The following is a 20000-nucleotide window of genomic DNA, read 5'->3' as shown; positions in this document are numbered from 1 at the left end:
TGTGTTCATTGGTTGGCTGGTGTGTTGAGCATGAGCATGGTGAACTCTTTTCACCATGCTCAGTGTTTAGGGGAATTACAGTCTGCAATGTTCAGAGCCCTGCAGGAGGGAAATCCAGTGTGTGCTCATACACCAGGCCGTACGGTAGAAGTCAACATCCACAGACCAGGAAGAAGCTGCTGATTTTCCAACAACACTCTGCCTCCACCGCACTTTGATGTTAACAGGTGGAGTTTTACAAGGCGACGCAGTTTGATTCCTGAGGGGAAACTGAGTTGACAATCACAACACTAGAACATAAGTAGAATTATACCAGTGAAAAGTATGAAATATATAGAAGAGTACTGAGATCAAGAAATTTATGAATTAAAAATATGTACGATGTGAAAATGTCACCCAAACCCTAACCCAAGGAATATGAAACATAAGCATTCTGAAAATAAATGTAAAGTAGTCAGAAGTAGTTGTGTTAGCCGGACAGCAGAAAGTGTGTGTACCGAGGGATTAATCTGAGCTGCAGGGAAACCTCACAGCAGTAATCTGTGATCTGCCTCTCTGCATCCTGGACCGAGTCCCAGAGGACGGACTCAGTCCTGAACAGTCTCCCTGTTAACACTAGACAGGCTGGTGGACTCAGTGGATCTTGGGGTTGAACAGAGGGCCAACAATCTTAAAGCTGCAAAACCTCTGCTGTCTGGTGAAACTCCAGTCTTGGTGATTTTCATGTTTTAACTTCAGTTGAGAGATTACATGCTGCTCTATGGGTTCAAAAAATTCTGCGACCCCTGGGTTTATAAAACCTTTTAAAACTAATTGGATAAACTAAAAAAGTCATGGTCGTCAAGCTAAAAACAACACAGTCAATTTTGTGAAATGAGCACAAACTCTGAAGCTCAGCCTCCATGTTTCTGACAGGAATCCAGTTCAGATCAGGAATCCAGTTCAGATCAGGAATCCAGTTCAGATCAGGTTCCTTCTCCAGTAAAGGATTCTGGTCCAACAGCAAGAATTGTTCTGGACCTGTTGGTCACATGAGAAGGTTAGCTAACGCTTCAGTTTAGCAGCTGAAACAGTTTGGTTCAGGTTAGCTTCAGGTTTTGCTCAAGGTTCAATAAATAAAAACTTGTTGTCATGAGTTGGGAGTTGAACCATCCGCCCCCCGACCTCCGACCTCCACACCCTGACTGTCCACCGCCAAACTACTTCCTGTTTCCTGTCCTGTTTCCTCCTCCTGACTCTGGGGCTGCGGTCGAATAGTCAAAAAAATACATCCTAACTCCTCTTCCTAACCACTTTTCCTCGACCTTGTTGGAAAACGTCATGAGGTCAAGGAAAGATGTGAAGGAGAATTCATAAGGGTTTAGGAAAAGACAACCGCGGTGCTAAGAGAATCCGACTGCACTTACACTAGGCTGCGTAATTATGCGACGGCGGATGTTAATGACGTGGGTCTGCCGTGTGAAACTGTTCTGAAGATGGACTACTAAAAGCATCTTAGATACTTCGCCCCGTGCGTTCTTACCGTGTTGTTTCATGCAGGCTATATAAACGTGGACAACCCAGTGAAAAATATTGCTTCATCACCAAGGTTGGAATTGAAATAAAAAAGGAATATAGGCTACCAGTCACAAAAGTGAAACAACATGGTTGTCACATTGAGAATGGTTGCTCACGCTCAGCCTCCTGTCCGCTCATATTTATTGACATGAATCCCAATTAGTATGATTGTATGAAAATTATTGTTAAATTCATGCAAGGTAGGCATAACTTGTTAGGCCTACAAATCTGCTACTGTACATATCATCATTCTTAAGTTTCAAACATGTTGAATTAAAAACATCATCTGGCTAAAAACGTCTCATATCCCTTTTTCTTGAAAGACAGACTCCTGTGTTATGGTTAATATGCTGATTATGATCTGATTATAAGCCTATGCAGATAATAGCTTAAGAACCACCATACAACTCAGTAAACACCTTGAAATGTTGACTTGATTGTGCTTTGAAGTTGTTATGGCTGATACAGGCCTTTATTAAGGCAAGGGTTTCAGCATCTGTGACTGAAGTCAAATTAATGAATGATATTCCTAAAGGCTGGCAATACAACAACGCTCAGAATGAAGAAATAAACTGAGCATAGGTTACGTTACAACGTTAACTTCACTTTGATCATTTTACAACAGCAGCGTAACGTTCATAGTTTGCCTCTATGGGTTTAACATATTGTTGAAAGTTCAAAACATATAAGCATATTAGCAAGTTATGGCATAAGATGGAACATGCTTAATAAGCAACGGTAACTTGCTTGATGATCTGCGGCCCTTGTCGGTCATGATCGTTTGTTTTCGTGAACGGCTGGTGCGTCGCTTTAAATGTTGCTGCCGCAAGGAATTGTGGGACGGCATTATCTCCTTTCCTTTCGTAAAGGATGGTCCAGTGTATCCTATGCTAAAGGAGCTAAGTAAGGAAGCATTGAAGCACCTTTCCTTAGCATGTAGAGAATTCAAACAGCTCTTATCATGGCTGCCACTTAGGTACTTCCGGGTCATTTCACTCAGTTAGGAACCTTCCTAAGCAGAAAAGACTATTCGACCGCAGCCAGGGTGCGTTTCATTAGTCGTTTCAACCGGCCCTCGTTGACTCCCCCTCAGCACTTCGCCTCGGGGGAATCCCCTCCTCCATCTTAAGTGTCGTTGCATCACTCTGATAACTGAAGTGAACTTTCTGAGATCGACCCTTCGAGGGCCGAGGGATCGAATCAACAACGATGTAGACTTCACAAGCGCATATTTTCCAGGATGAATTGTGATCGTCCGTCAATTCCGGTGCACGAACAGGTGATAAATATAAATGCAAGTAAACAAACAATATTTAGAGGATTTAGACGTATTTATGAAATGAACGCATCTGCAATATTTCATTACTCATTGTTCTGTGTAATTTTTATTACTTATTCTTCTTATTAATTATTAGGCCTGCTTAAGGGCAAGTGCGTTCCATTTAAAATATTCTGCTCCCCTCGGACCCCGCCCCCCTGCTCTGACCCCGCCCCCATGCTCTGACCCCACCCCCTGCTCTGACCCCGCCTCCATGCTCTGCAAGTGGCCACTCGCATTACGTATGGTGCTACGTATTACCAAGTGCCGAGGGGAAGTGAAGGAGGGCTTGTTAAATGACTAATGAAACGCAGGGATACATTTCTTTCACTTTTCCTACACAAAACAAATGATTTGCATTTTAAGACATTTTGCTCCTTTCACCAAACTTCCAGGCTCCAAAACAAGGCTGTTTTTCTTAGTTCTGGAAAAGTTGGCATTTTGGAGGTGCAAGGTTTTTCACTGGACAGCAATATGCTTCTTTTCTCCTTGAGACAGGAAGTGTATTGTTAGTCCCACCCCTCAAGTTCCTGCACCAACACTTATCACTCATCTTGATGAGCTGTCATCTACCCTGAGGCTGAGCCACACCCACAGGACATGATACATGCCCCAAAACGTCCCAACATTACTGAGAAGACTCTGGCCCAATCAAAAACCAGCCCCTCCCCCCTCGCCCTATCCACTCCCCCTCTGTTTGCACGTTCACGTTAATCAGCAGGGAGTGTCAGTGGACTGTCAAACCCTCCGACAGCGAGTCTGCATCGATGCAGACTTACGATCGCCCGCTAGCAGGAAGTACCTGCAACAGGAGAACAGAGGAAACACCAGACAAATGGAAGTTCCGTCTTTCTACTTTGTCAAGTATTTCTGATCACACACACACCTTTGTTTTCATCACACTGACTTTACAGAATATCACTTTGTCCCTCAGGTCGCTGACTTGTAGCAAACCCATAAATGCCTTTATGCGTGCAAACTAGTGATGCGCGACGCCATCCGAATCATGTACGCATAAATCATCCACCTGCCACCCACCCGAACGAATTATTTTCTACGATTTATAGACCCACACCCGCCCCGCACCCGCATGGACATTTCACCCTTTTTTTTGTTTTTAATTCTCCTTTTTTAATTTTCTCTCAGATCTTTTTTGCCTCCATTGCTGTTTAAAAATGGACCCCGCAATTTGCGCACAGGCGCAGTGAGAGTCATGGTGAGAGTCTAGTCGGCTAATTCGTGCCTGACGAAAAATTAAGCTTAAAATATGTTCACATTTTAGAGAATGTAATTAATATTTTCCTCATTAACGATGTATTATTTCACCCACCCGCAACCCATCTGCTATTAATCAGAATGTTAATTTTTATGACCCGACTCGCCCGATCTGCGGATTAACCGCGGTGCCCGTGGATATAACTGCAATCCGCGCATCACTAATGCAAACATAAAAATAACTCCAATTTGTCATGTCATTCTCATGGTTTTGGATGTTATGCCTTTACACGGACAGCTGCAAGCTGCTATTGTTGCCTCTCAGCAAAACAGCCGTGCGATCTGGGCGTCTATCGGTTGCCATGGTGACAACTGCTTCCAATTCTTCCGGTAAAGTGGCGAGGGCGTCCCACAGTTTGTCACTGTATTTCTACCCTCCCCCTTGATGTGGAGTGGCACCCGGAGGTGAAGTGGTGGTGGGCAGAGGCTGGTTTGGGATTGGACCGAGATCTTGAAGGCATACTGTGCAGGATTTTCCCCACGCTGCAGGTTTGCCCCGCCTCCCCGCTCCCTTCCAGGAGGACACGCCTCCGCTCTGGTTGGGTCAGACAGCAACAGAAACGTTCTCATGCCATATAGGCTTTCAGAAAACCCAACATAATAATGATAAATGTAATATTAGCGATAGATATATTGCTGTATCTTTGGGTACTTAACCTGTCCAACAGAGAACAGGCCAGCATCAGTCTTCATCCCCTTCCCTGTTTTAACTCTCAGCGGGGAAAAGCCAAGTCTTTGCCTCTTGTTTTTGAACGAGCCCTGCCTGTCTCTTAGCAGCATTACTTATTCACTTCCCGTCCAGAATGTCCTAACTGCTCCAGAATTCGAACCGACGACCTTCATCGGCGTGTCGTCTGACCCGTTCAGTAGCGGGTGGCGTTTGCCTGCGCTCCGTCAATCACCAACACAGAGGTCTGACTCAAACACAGGGGATGTTTTCTGTTTTTTGACGTATCACAAATGCTCAAGCGAACGCCTCCTAACACTGACTACATTTGTACTTTTCTTAAAGTTACAGCAGACTGATACAGAAAAGGCTTTCAGTGTAGAAACCTGCTCAGGACAAAAGGCTGTGAACATTTCAATTCTGAAACAAAAACTGAAACTGCTTGTGAGCAGACGCAATTCCTCAGAAACAAAAAAACAAAAAACAAATGCTCATGTGAACGGACCCTAATACTGTGATTTGACTTGGGGTGACCGTGTGTGTGTGTGTGTGTGTGTGTGTGTGTGTGTGTGTGTGTGTGTGTGTGTGTGTGTGTGTGTGTGTGTGTGTGTGTGTGGATTAACATGGCAGGCTGTAATCTGCTAATCCTCTGTCAGGGTCTCCTGCTGTAAATAGCCGCTGGCCAGATTAGACTGTTCTGATATAAAATAACAGTAAATCTGATGCAGATGAACTGGTCAGCTGGAAGGTTTCAGACCGACAGAGCGAGGCACTGACACTGCCAGGGTTGAGAGTTCAATTCCCAAACTATCAGTGCATCTGTTTTGGATACAAGCCTCTACCAAGCTGCATAGACAGACAGACAGAGAGACAGACAGGTAGACAGACAGACAGACAGGTAGAGAGAGAGAGACAGTGGGAGGTGGATCTGGTGCACTGGCAGCTCTACTGGAGCAGCTGGAGGTTCAGTGCCTTGCTGAAGGGCTCCTCAGTGGTTTGTCCTTAAGAGGAGAGAGTCTGCTATCTGCTTTAAAACAACAAGCTGTCTGTTAGCTGTTAACTGTCTGTTAGCTGTCTGTTAGCTCTGATGCAGCCTTTTCCTTCACTGCAGCACGCTGCCGCATCTGCAGCAGAGCCGGATCAGAGCCGTAACTCTGGAGATAAGCATAGCTTCTATTTTTGTCGGACTATGCAGCGGTCTGTTGCGTATTTGAGCCATATAAATTAGTAGTCACTTTAATCAAAATAGAGGATAATAAACCAGGTTTATATATGGAGCCGCTGAGAAGCTTCTGATTAGCTACAGTACGCCTACACTCGAAAAAAGTGACATGAGTAGGCTACTCCTGTATGATACATTAATGTTCCTCATGGTACAACTTGAGTTGTAAAAATAAGCAAAAGTAGATAATTGTGGTCACTTACCGATAGGTAAGATGTAGACAGGCTCAGCACAACCAGAACAGAACTGGTAGCAGCTTAAAATGCCTAAAGTGTTGCAGCCAGGCCACAAGAAGTTAGGATATGCAAATGTTATGCATACTGTGTCGTTTAGGCGTTAGATGCTCAAAGATTTGATTAGCTAAAAAGTCAGTATTTTTAAAGGGCAATAGAAACTTAAAATAAAAATTGAACACCAAACTGTTAGGAATCAGCAGTTCAAGGACTTCTACTAAAGGAGATTTGAAGAGTTTATTTCCAAAATGCTGTTTGTACTGAAGTTCATCATTTAAAGTCTGTAAAATGTAAAGGATCCAGCAGAAGTGTGTGATTTTGTCAACCAATGGACTAAGTTGACCAATATCATTTGTTGAGTCTACTCCCCTCAGATTTCCTTAAAGACTCCTGACAATGTCATAAAATGCAAATAAGTCGCTCTGCACAGGAAAAGTGAGAGAAATGCAGGAAAGGATCAGGAGGAGACAGGACTAGAAACAGGAAGTAGTTTGACGGTGGACAGTCAGGGTGTGGAGGTCGGAGGTCGGGGGGTGGATGGTTCAATTCCCAACTCATGACAACAAGTTTTAATTTATTGAACCGTGAGCAAAACCTGAAGCTAACTTGAACCAAACTGTTTCAGCTGCTAAACTGAAGCGTTAGCTAACCTTCTCATGTGACCAACAGGTGGAAATGTCCAGAACAATTCCTGCTGTTGGACCAGAATCCTTTACTGGAGGAACCTGGTCTGAACTGGATTCCTGTCAGAAACATTGAAGCTGACTGCCAGAGTTCGTGCTCATTTCATTAAATGTTGTTTTAATGTTGTGCTGGCAATCATTTTATGACAGTAGGCGTCATTCTTTTGAATCAGTGGAGATTTCTGGTTTTGGTGCAGAAGTCTTTGTATCCAGAAGGATTTCCCTGCTGAAGCTCCCTGAGCTGGCTGCTTTGTTGAACTAAGTCGGTAATTAGTGGCTGTTAGCGTCTTTAAAAGCTCGGCTTCACACCGAGGCGGAGATCTAACGCTCTTTTCTCTTGTTGGGTCTGAGGATTAGAAAATTGGAGTTTCAATGAGAACATTTCATCTGGTGAAGTGTGATTAATCCTCCTGTTGTTTTTCTGCTGAGCAGCGTTGGGTGGAATGAAACTCCACCGGCTGTCCTGCTTCAGTTTTACCATTTCCACTTCACTGCACTGCTGCTGGTGTTGAGGGAATACAGAAAAACACCTCATGTTGGCAGAGAAACTTACTAGCTGGGTTTCCATCCAAGTATGTTTGAGCAAATTGTGGTGTATCGATTAGACAGACTGAATGGAAACAGTGAATTTGCATAAAAATGTCCTCAATATCGCAAAACCAGCTTTTACACTGAGATGAAAAAGATTTGTTATGCTAAAGAAATTATGTGATAAATAGTGATGGAGAGGTAATAAATAATGATTGATGTTCTGCTGTAAAAATGTCTCTAGCAGCAGCAACAACAGTGGACTGATGGAGACCAAAGTGCTAGTTGGTACATTAGAATATCATACGTGTTGTTTCTAACATGTAGAAGTCTTTGTTTTGGTCTTCAGATGAAAGCATGAAATATGACCACATTAACTCACAGTAAAGAACAAGAACAAAATCAATACCAATCGTCTTTCCAATCAGAACTGATTGGAAAGACTTTTGTAATGTTTCTGCTGAGTGTTTTGTGACGCTCAGGAAACCGATTATTCACTTCAACCAGCTGATGGAAACCTGATTCATATTTTAGGTTTTGCCAGACAGACAGTGTCTGTTTCTTATTTGCATGTTTCATGTAAACAGTAGTGTGGCGTGACGAGGAGACCGAAGATGTTTGAGTCATGGAACGGAAGCTTCTGGGAGCGATGAAGTCATCGCTCATGGACGTGAACCAGCATCACTAACAAGTGGTGAGGGTAGGCCGTCGATCTGAAAACGTGTGGGCTGCGTCTCTGTGGAGCCTCACCTGCCCTCATGATGACACCCTGTAGTTGGAAAGGTTACTGCAGTTCACTGTCACTAATCTGACTCAGCTCAGCAGCACAAGGGCCATTCATAATCCACCGTTCAGTTTCTGTCTCTGCTGGAAAGGCTGTTGGAGACGTCGTGTTTTCACCTGAGTAGAGCTGTGCTGCAGGAGCGCCGGTCAGTGTGTGTTAGCCTGCCTTCTATAAGGAGCCGACGCGTAAATTAACCAACACCCCACCGGTTTACTAGCGGCTAGGTGGCTAGCGCTGTTTTTCATAAACATGATAATAGAATAGATTGTGTTGAAAATCATCTTGCAGCACCACAGTTCCACAGTTACACGAGAATTACGACATTTAGTACACTTTTCTGTGACTTTTGAGGGAAAAGGTTTTGGTACAAGATTGTGTACGTGTAAGTACAGTGACCGAACTACATTTCCCATGAAGTGGCCTAGTGTGCACTAACCGAACACCAGAACTATCGCTAGCTACAACGTTTTCATGGTGCAACGTTAGCTGGTAGATTTACTAGCAAGCTCAGTGAAGTCTTGTTTTGCGTCACTTTTTGCGGAAAGTTCCCCGCTACACATTTGGAACTTTCCAAACCAGGAAGTTGTGTCTTGTTTATATCAACAGTAGAGTACAGTAGAGTCTGTATCAGTACAGTAGAATGTGTAGTACTGCAGTAGAGTAGTACAGAGGCTACTGCAGTAGAGTGTGTAGTACTGCAGTAGAGTAGTACAGAGGTTACTGCAGTAGAGTGTGTAGTACTGCAGTAGAGTAGTACAGAGGTTACTGCAGTAGAGTGTGTAGTACTGCAGTAGAGTAGTACAGAGGTTACTGCAGTAGAGTGTGTAGTACTGCAGTAGAGTAGTACAGAGGTTACTGCAGTAGAGTGTGTAGTACTGCAGTAGAGTAGTACAGAGGTTACTGCAGGGCAGGGAAGGATGGTGGGATTAAATCTGATTAAATCTGATTAAATCTGATAATCCAATTAAAGTGGCAGCGGCTGCGCTCAGCCAGGAGCGTTAGATAAACACTGCAGCGGTTACTGCAGGGCATCCTGCCGCCGCCGCCGCCGCTGTTTCCACTGAATCAACCAATTACATTACCAAACTGGTTAGTTCATTAAGTTCTGCCACACGTTGTTCTACATGTTTACACCCTTTGAAGCTACACAATAAATGTCAGTTTTAAAATCTGATTTTTCTTCAAACAAGTGAAACAACTCTGCCAGTGGGCTGAGATAATTCCACTTGTTTCCAATGCAAATCAATTTGAATTTAATTCTAGAATCAGGTTACTTTGTCTTGATATTGGTGGACTGATAAGCCTCATTTCAAGATAGAAATTCCAACTGTGTTGAAAACAAATGAAATGTCTCTCTCCACTGGAGGATTTCTCAACCGATTTTACGAAAAATCAGACAATCTGAGATTTAGTGACACACACACACACACACACACACACACACACACACACACACACACACACACACACACACACAGACAGACAGTGGTTTCAGTGGGAGTGTATATGAGGTCAGTGTGTGTGTGAAGCTGTAATTGACACCGGTCCTGACAAAGCGCCTTTCTGCTGCGGCCTGGGAACCGACCGGCTCTCTGTTCTGCTCTGTCTCAGGTTACAAGACGCTGCTCAAAGGGATTTCTGGGAAATTCACCAGCGGGGACCTGGTGGCCATCATGGGGCCCTCAGGAGCCGGCAAGTCCACGCTCATGAACATACTGGCTGGATACAGGTGCGTGTGTGTGTGTGTGTGTGTGTGTGTGTGTGCACGTGCGTGCGTGCGTGCGTGCTCTGTACTTTGTACTTCTGAATTTAGGACATTTAAATGTCCTCACAAGGATAGAAAGATGAGGAAAATCCTCCTAAGTGACATTTTGCTGCTCCTCACTTTTACAAAGGGGTTAGGACCAGTAGTACTGCAGTACTGGTACTATATATGGTACTGCAGTACTGGTACTGTATATGGTACTGCAGTACCACTGTGTAAGGTAGTGCAGTGCTACTGTATATGGTACTGCAGTACCACTGTGTAAGGTACTGCAGTACGGCTGTATATGGTACTGCAGTACTGGTATTGTATATGTTACTCCAGTACTAGTATTGTATATGGTACTGCAGTACTGGTACTGTATATGGTACTGCAGTGCTGGTACTGTATATGGTACTGCAGTGCTGGTACTGTATATGGTACTGCAGTACTGGTACTGTATATGGTACTGCAGTGCTGGTACTGTATATGGTACTGCAGTACTGGTACTGTATATGGTACTGCAGTACTACTGTACCATAGGAAGCGTTGTGTTTGCCTGTTGGTCCAGAGAGACGGGGATGAAGGGGGAGATCCTGATCAACGCTCAGCCCAGAGACCTGCGCTCCTTCAGGAAGGTTTCCTGCTACATCATGCAGGACGACATGCTGCTGCCGCACCTCACCGTGCAGGAGGCCATGATGGTAAACACAACCCCGACTGCTGCGTTTAGAAACCATCGTGGTAAACACAACCCCGACTGCTGCGTTTAGAGACCATCGTGGTAAACCCAACCCCGACTGCTGCGTTTAGAGACCATCGTGGTAAACACAACCCCGACTGCTGCGTTTAGAGACCATCGTGGTAAACACAACCCCGACTGCTGTGTTTAGAGACCATCGTGGTAAACCCAACCCCGACTGCTGCGTTTAGAGACCATCGTGGTAAACACAACCCCGACTGCTGCGTTTAGAGACCATCGTGGTAAACACAACCCCGACTGCTGCGTTTAGAGACCATCGTGGTAAACACAACCCCGACTGCTGCGTTTAGAGACCATCGTGGTAAACACAACCCCGACTGCTGTGTTTAGAGACCATCGTGGTAAACACAACCCCAGATATTCTAGGTGGCTTTCACACCTACATCATTTGGCGTGGACTTTGTGAACTTTTTGCCAGGTTGGGATCAGTTTGACAGGTGTGAACATGCCATGTGTATCGTCCGTCTCGGTCTTCTTCCGTTCGGACTGTGGTGCGGATCACTTCTGGTGTGAAAACAATTTGGATAAAATCCGACCTAAAGAGAGGGAATGGCGATGTGTGCCCAGTGTTTTGTTGGTTCACGGCAGGTTGCTTGGGTTGTTTTTAGCCAAGTTACAGCAAAGTGTTTCCGACCCGAGCTTGGTCGGTGTTGTAATCGCCGAGCCAGTAGCGACCGTGGAGTCTTAACAACACTCTTTTCTCTTTTTTTCTCCACGGTCCGTAAGGAGCCGCTGTGTTTTTAAGTGTAAAACCCCTCTGCCTCTGTCAATATTTTACGAAAGCGAACGTATATACGCTCACCTAAGGGCCGATTCACATGCAGCGCTCTAAAACGCTTGGAAAACGCGAGGTGCGCTGCTTGCATCCTTTTATCAAGTGCGCTTGGACGGTTGCGCTATGGGTGCGCCTGGCGTTGCCAAGCAACCAAAGACAACAACTTCACACAAAGTTTGTTAGTAGTTATCTGAAATAATGGATTACCATCGCAGTAAAACTGGCGTAGTAGCTTTACTTCTTGATCTACATATGGCGCAGAAAAAGATCTCGCCATGAATGCATCCCTCTCTCCAAGCCCGCAAAAATACAAGAGTAGGGAAATATCACCGGTAGATCCTGGACCTCCGTGTGGATGGTGAGCGACTCGAGGCTTATTTCAGGCTTTCAGGCTGTGTGACACGTGGTGCACTTGTGACGTTCCAGAAAGTTAAGATATTTTTATGTCAGTGCGCCGTGGTCGCGGTTGAAAAAAAAGGCACGTTGCAACGCATGCACGTCGCGACCGCATCCCCCTCGCATCTCCGCGCGCAAAAGACACGGCATGTGAACCGGCCCTAATGCAGACATACTGCTGACGGGGGAGTTCTTCTGTCTTGTCGATATTTTTCCCAAGTCATTTGACCCTTCCTTATACAGATTTTAAGTCTTTAAAACTCACTAGCTAGAGAAAAACCTACCTGCCGCCCCAGAGCGGAAGTATGTGCGACACATCGCAGAGGATTTCGTCGTCCTTTAAACACCCTTAGTCTCATCTACCCTAGTCTACTCCAGTCTAATCTAGTCTAGTCTGGTTTACTCTACTCTAGTGTAGTCTACTCTTGTCTACTGTAGTTTAGTTTAGTCTAGTCCAGTCTACTCTAGTCTACTCTAGTCTACTGTAGTTTACTCTAGCCTAGTCCTGTAGGTTTTGATCTCAGGTCTGTGCTCCAGTGTTGATCCTGCTCTTGTTTCTGTCCTGCAGGTTTCAGCCAATCTGAAGCTGCAGGAGAAAGTGGAGGCTCGCAGGGAGATGGTGAGTGTTTGACTGAAGAACGACTGAACACTGAAGTTGATTCAAATCATTTTTATTTGAAAACTGCTTTTCCAGATGAAGCTACAAACTGCTATTAGGATAAAATAACTATAATAAAAAACGTTGTATCCCAGTATTTCTCGCTGCTGTCGGCTAATTCAAGGCCTTTTGTACATCATGTTAGCTTGGTGGGGGGTTGATGTAGTTCTACTTGCAGAACTATTGGCCGGACAGACGTTAGCGTCGTAAGTTTACCATTCTTGAGAAGAGGGCAGTGAGTGGGAGGAGCTAGATCTTGTGAAATTGCTGGTGCGCGACACATGAACACGCAGGCTGACAGCGAGTTTCACCACAGCTGAAATCTGTTCAACTGTTTAGAGGTCATTGTGCATGGTCAAATGATGAAGGTGGGATAACGAGACCGGCTGAGCCAAAGGCAGCTCTGATTGGCTCTGAGTTTGAAACAGGAATTTCCTACGTCACTTCAGGTTTGTTTTTCTGCCTGAGTAGAACAAGTTTAAGCCAACAAGTTTTAGCTTAGCTACAACGCTAGCTACTTCACCAATTTTGAATCCAGACTTAATTCTGTTTTGCCAGCAGTGTCTGATCACAGCAGATGGAGTCATGAACCTTTACAGCTTCTCAGCTGGAAGGTTATGCTTGTATTTTCTCTGCAGTATATGCTTCATGCAAACACCACAAACATCTGTGTTGATTTTGTTTTTAGCATTAATTGAGCCATTTGTCATCTCTAATATCACCCATTGTTGTTTGCGCCAGTGCCAAGCTCCGCCCAGCCAAAGCTGACTGGTTTGAATGATGACGACAGTCCACAGCATCGCCACCCTTTTCTACCCAACTCTTGGGTTTCAATTTGGACCCTAATGGACCCGGGAAATTAGTTCCGAGATCCGATTGGACCCGATAATTTTTAAAAATATATATATACCGACCCGTTTTCACCCAAGATATTACAGACCCGACCTGGTGCATGTCCGAGAGGAGAGAGACCTGAGACCCGAGACAGGTCTCGGGTCTCAGGTCTATTTTATGGACCCGACAAACTAATTAAAATTGCTACTAAAAATGCCGTTCTACTGCTAAAAACGTTTATCATGTTGGATACAACATATGGTAGCCTAATAAAAGGAGATCAAAATAACAGAAAGACTTGCCAAGTTTGTCCAGTAGATGACAGTGAGACTCCATAATGGAATCTGCAGCTACGTACTCAGCCTAATCATCACGCAAGTTACACAGCACTTCCATGCGTTTCTCGTCTCGTCACGTGATCAGCGCTGATCACGGGTCTTCTCGGATCCACTCGGGTATTACACATAATGATAAACAGACCCGGGACCCGCGGTAATAGAATGGGACCCGACCCGGACCCGATTGACCATAATAAAACGTGGACCCGAACCCGTACGGGTCCCGGGTCGGGTCTCGGATCCTAGGGTCTGGGTAGACCCGTGAAGACCTCTACTCTCCAGTGTTTTATTTTGTGTCTTTCTGTCCATTCAAAGCTGTGTGTGTGGTGTCATGAACCAAAAACACTCTCAATCCATTTCTCCACGTTCATTTTCCAGCATCTCTCTGAGCCTTACCAAGAACAGGCCGTTTCTGTCTCCGTGTCTTTAAGGCTCATTAATATTAACGACCCTCTGTTCCGATCGGCTAACCGTTTCAAGAGTGAAACGTGAGACGCCGCGGCCCGGCGGCTACAGGTAGGGAAAACTCTCCGGTAATAAACGATGACGACCGCTCGACCGCTTTGAAAAAAACACTTTGTTAGTCTATTATTTCTTACAGAAATGATAATGAGCGAACCTTTGTGACGCCACAAAGTTACGGAAGTCCAAACGGCTCGTTTAGAGGCTCGCTTTTCTAATATGGATTGTGTGGATTTAGTTGGCGACCGTGCGTTTTGATACTTTCACCATGTTTAGATGGCACATCCTGTTTTACACCATATGGGACCTTTAAAGTGGTTCTGGTTCTGTGTGTCCAGGTCAGGGAGATCCTGATGGCGCTGGGTTTGCTGGACTGTGCTAAAACCAGAACGTCTCACCTGTCAGGAGGTCAGAGGAAGAGGCTGGCCATCGCCCTGGAGCTGGTCAACAACCCGCCCGTCATGTTCTTCGACGAGCCCACCAGGTCAGACCGGACCCGGATCCAACACACACAAGAGGCACCTGGTGCTTCTTCTAGCCTAGTGCTTCTCAGACGTCTTCATGTCAAGACCTCCCCAATAGACTCACATTAGAGCACATTAGACCACAAACATTTAGTCCCATATGGGAAGATTGTTGTTGTTGTTTAGTATTGAATTGCTACATTATAGGTGGAGAGATAACAGTGGTGAGAGTGAAACCTAGGATTACTGTCGGTCATCATACATTCTCTAATTGGGATAATTTCTAGTGAATTAAATTATAGTAAAATAAAACTATTCCTTATTCTGCTGGGGATCCCTGGAACCCCCTCAGGGATCCCTGGGACCCCGTTAAAGACCCCTGGGTGTCCCTGGACCCCACTTTGAGAACCACTGGCCAAGTGGTTAGGGAACTGGGCTGGTGATTGTCCTTTTCAAATCCCCAAACTGGCAGGAAGATTTGGGCAGGGGCCTGAATGAGTAACACTCTCCCCTCCCTCATCATCAGTGTGCCCTTGAGCAAGGCATTTAACCTCCAACTGCCCAGTGGTGAAGACAGTAGCCATACTGGGTTGCTCCCGGTACAACTGTGTGAATGTGAAGCAGTGTGGGGTTGCTCAGCAAAATCCTTTCTAGATCAGTGGTTCTCAACCTTTTTATGCAATTCATGAACCCAAAACCTACAACTACTGTATGTCGTTTAGTTACTTTAGAGACCGAGTGAAGGAAAAGCAAGTCAGTAAAGTAATCGTTCCCCATTTTGGCCCGAATAAATCAATATCGTTGTAGTGTGAAAGCTTGAGCAACAGTGTAGTTTATAGTTATCTTTATAGTTATCCTTCTAGATGTGAATGGGACTTGCAGCTTTGGATTCTGGGTCTTTATTGACACCGGCGGAGAAGACCAACATGGCTGCTGCCTGTTTGCTCTGTAGGTGCCGTCCCATAATCTCTACGTTCACTGTGTCAACAAGAAAACACACACACACACACACACACACACACACACACACACACACTCTGGCCTCGTGTCTTCAGGTTCTGTCTGTTGCTCTGAGCTTAGAGACGAACTTCGTCTTGACCTGATTAACGAGCTGACGAGCGTTAGACAGGTTAATGCATTACTGGGAACACAGCTGTAATGGATTATAATGGCTTAGATTAGTGTATTGACCATTTGAAGTGTGTAACAGGTTGATAACATGCTGTATTACAGCCATACAGGGTTAGACCAATACATCAGGCCGATGTCGTCCTTTTGTTAAACATCAGGTATCCTCTGATATGATGGAGGTTCCTCCTGGACACAGCTACAGGAAACCTGATATGACATCTGACCTTCTTTACACCTTTTATTTTTTCATTTAATTGTTCAAAAAATGTTTTATCTTCATTTAAAAGGCAGTAATGTGTCGCAGAACTTCCCTGCCATTGAATCCTGGGTTTCGATGGAGAGTTTTAGTGTCCCATGATGCTCTAAATGTTTCACAGACTTGTCAAGAACATTCTGAGGAAAAACTGAATACTTGGACATGTTTGGCATGAAAGGCTCAAATTTAAGGACATTGAATGAATATTGGTGCAAAATATCAGCTAGCGGTTGCTTCAATCCAAAACTATCAGTATTGACATCAGCTTTCAAAAACCTACACTGGTCGAATCCTAATGTCAGCTATTATGAATTATATGAGTTCTAGTAGTGTAGAATGAGAAGCTCTTAACAACATGCTGTTGTCAGCCCTAGGTCAAATAGCAGGGGGCAGTTGTTTTAGTCTTTTCGGTGTACCAGATGGGTGGGGTTTTCTGCAGCAGGACCGTTACAATAGTGTCAGTTACAGAGAATTATACCAAGTTAATGTGTTAAATTACATTTCTGTGATTGTCTAAACTTCCTGGTATTCATATATTGTCCTTGTCCTTGGTGGCGAACCCCGCCCATCTGGCACCACAGTGTCTCAAAACCAACCAGAGAAATGCCTCGCGGCCTAGATCTCATACAGTCCAAGACCTTCACCGTCCAGAGCCACGCTGATCCTCTTCGGCGTCACCGGGGCAGCCGCAGCCTCGCCGGGACTTCCTCAGTTTGAGATTTAATTGAATGTAATTTCTCAGCATGCTGTGCAGTCGGGGTTGGTTCAGACACCAGGGAGTTAAAGCCCAGAGGGTTTGATCAGGGAGGCAGAGTCCTTTACCTCTGACTGTGTACCGCTTGTTCATCTGTATTTACAATGTAAATGTATTGCTTGGTAACTGGTAGTTGGAATGTACATGTAGTACTTATTGATGTGTATTCTCAGTGTATATTTAGTATCAGTATAGCACATTCCATGCAAGCAAATGCAACTCAAAGTGCTTCACTACACAGAAAAACAAATGCAGTAGAATAAAAGAACCAAAAAGGAGAGGTCATAAAAAAATACAATGTAGCCTATATAAGAGTAGAATAAAACTTAGAACATTAAAATTTTAGATAAAAGTACACAATATTATACGATTAAAATAAAAACATAGTACTTGCTTACTAGTATACATTTTTTAATATGATTTCTTTTTTGATAGTGTTGATGATGAGGATGATGATCATTATCACTAGTATTCTGGAGACTGAAATATTCTAGATTACTGGAAATTTGCTGCTATCGATAATGATGATGATGATGATGATGATGAAAGTAATCATCATCAAATCTCTGCTGTCGGGTAAAAATCTCCATAAACGAGCTGCTGTAGTGAAACGGCGCAGCAGATTGAAACCGTCTGTGCGGCGGTGTTAACATGTTTCCTCCCTCTCTCTCTCTCTCTGTCTCTCTCTCTCTCTCTCTCTCTCTCCCCCCCCCTCTCTCCCCTCCAGTGGTCTGGACAGCTCGTCTTGTTTCCAGGTCGTCTCTCTGCTGAAGGCTCTGGCGCAGGGCGGCCGCACCGTCATCTGCACCATCCACCAGCCCAGCGCCAAACTGTTCGAGCTCTTCGACAAGGTGACGACAACCGGCTTCTGCAGCAGCAGTAGCACCGATATCAGCGGTGTCAAGGCTGAAATATAGTTTCGCGTTCAAGTGACGCCGTAGCTTGCTTGCTTGCGGCAGTGCGAGCATTTTATAGTTCTTTGAGGAAATACGAAGCGGACCAATCACAGCTCTTGTGTCGTTCTACACGCAGTTACATTTTTGGAGAGGTGCATGTCAGCTCCAGCAGCCTCTGCAGGCCACGGCGAAGCTACGGCGACACTCTGATGTTGAACCGTAAATTATCCTTTAGCAGTATTAGTAACAGTATTGATACAGAGCGTCTGAAAAGTCAGAATCAGCTGCTGGTCAGAAATGGGATTCAAAGCCTCACCTCCATTCAGACAGCAGAGTCACCCATCATGTGACATGGCCGAAGCATATGAAGAGGATTATGGGAGATTAAAATCACAGCTAAAATGCGGAGATTTGCAGTTTAAGTTACACTACTAGTCAAAAGTGTAACACCACATTTCTCTTTATTTTTACTATTTTCCACATTTTAGAATAACAGTAAAGACTCAAACTATGAAATAACACAAATGGAATTATGCAGCGACCAAAAAAGTGTTAAACAAATCAAAACTATCTTATATTTTAGATTCTTTGCCTTGATGGAAAGGCAAAGGCTTTGGAAAGAAATTCATACATAGGATCAACTTCACTATTTATATTTGACTAAGAAACTCATTTCAAGCATTTAAGCAGAAACCTTTAGATCAAAATGCTTTAAGAGAATGAAAAACATAATGCATTTAGTCAGGTGTTTATAAACGTTTGTGAAAAATACGGTTAGCTTTTTGGAAGCTCTCACCCGTCTGAACGGTTGGCTGATGTAGCCCTCACCCGTTATTATAAACTGTAGCTGATTACAGGGTTCAAACACGCTGCAGGATGTCCAGTAAGAGACAAAGAGATGGAGTTGAAGTTCAGAACTTTTATGGTCGAGCTTCTTCACCACATCCACACACACGCCCACTAGTACTTTCCAAAGTGCAATAATGTGGTTAGTTTTTATGCACGCACAACACTTTGGGATATATTCAGCACCCGAACGAATAACATCTCCGTCATCAGTGAGTCTATGTCCAAGATGGAAAGTTCCGGTAGTGGGCGGGGACAAACTGCTAGGTGTACATAACGTGATTGGATAACCATGGTAGTTGACTGACAGCTGTGATAACCAATAGGAAACTGATAAACGTAAATGAAAGATAGAATGAGAAAGGTTGGCTTTTTTAACAGTTTGACTGGTAGTGTAAATCTTCACAATAATACAACTTTTACTTTGTTTCTGAATTATATGAAAAGAGCTGATTTGTACAAAATGACTTTTACGAAACCATAATGGAGTTTCGTAGCATCCAGAGGAGTGAAGTGTCTCTGCCTTGGCTTAGTTTGGCTCTTGAAGATCATGGTGTTGTGGTCGTGCTGTACTCTACGAACCAGTAATCCCTTAAAATACCCTTACATTTACATTAATTCACCCCTTAATTCATGCAAAATTAATTAAAGTTATTAATGGAGGAGACCCCATCAAAACCACTTTAAACTCCCCTTAATGTTTGACTGCTTACTTTCTAATTCAATGTAAAATTCAGGGAGATAGGAACTTTCCATTAATAAATAATAAATAAATAATAACCCTGTAAACCAACAAAAGGCCCAAGGACCAACCCATGAATAAACATTTCAGACATTTCAGGGATAAAATTAAGGGGTTTGGTTTCAGGATTGCTTATTGTATCAGACTCCTCAGACACGCTGTTAGGGACGGAGGACACTGTGGTGTTGTTGTGTCTCCAGCTGTACGAGTGAACCAGCAGCACTGTATCTGTTTCTATGGAAGCTGAACCTCTCTGAAAACGACCATATTTATCACCTCATTCCACATGCATCAGCACTGTAAAGCGCCTTATGAAGTACTGTGCAGAGAATGTACAGAGAGCTTCCAACCTGGAAGATGTAATGAAGATCATTAAATTATGTCATTAAGTTTATTATATGTACCCACAGAACTTGAATGGACAGTCATTCCCTTTCAAATCAACATTCTTGGACGGTCGGAGCAGCGGCCATTTTTACAGTCGGACTAGCTTCTGTATGAAGAGACTCGCAGCAAGTCACTGAGCTGAGAGGTTTTACAGCAAGAACCAAAGCAGCTTCTCTGTCTCCTTGCTGCCATGGATTGCTAACATGCTAATGTTGACTAGAAGAGCTAGAGAGAGAAGTACAGTCTGTGATGAAGCTACGTTAGCCTCGTCGCTAACGTTAGCTTTC

General features: G+C 44.2%; 1 protein-coding gene across 4 annotated transcripts in view; it reads left to right on the top strand.

Moving 5' to 3' along the window:
• Nucleotides 1-20000, top strand: part of abcg1 (ATP-binding cassette, sub-family G (WHITE), member 1) — a 31202-nt gene that overhangs the window by 812 nt on the left and 10390 nt on the right. For all 4 annotated transcript variants that reach the window (XM_071922942.1, XM_071922941.1, XM_071922940.1 and 1 more), the window contains 5 exons: nucleotides 9879-9996; nucleotides 10583-10715; nucleotides 12514-12564; nucleotides 14576-14721; nucleotides 17570-17693. In XM_071922942.1, coding sequence (XP_071779043.1) covers nucleotides 9879-9996; nucleotides 10583-10715; nucleotides 12514-12564; nucleotides 14576-14721; nucleotides 17570-17693 — 572 coding nt within the window. The remainder of the gene's footprint in view (nucleotides 1-9878; nucleotides 9997-10582; nucleotides 10716-12513; nucleotides 12565-14575; nucleotides 14722-17569; nucleotides 17694-20000) is intronic.

This window comes from Centroberyx gerrardi, chromosome 6 (genome assembly GCF_048128805.1).
Source record: "Centroberyx gerrardi isolate f3 chromosome 6, fCenGer3.hap1.cur.20231027, whole genome shotgun sequence".
Taxonomy (NCBI): Eukaryota; Metazoa; Chordata; class Actinopteri; order Beryciformes; family Berycidae; genus Centroberyx; species Centroberyx gerrardi.
The sequence above is the reverse complement of the archived record's forward strand: the minus strand, read 5'-3'. Positions and strand labels throughout refer to the sequence as shown.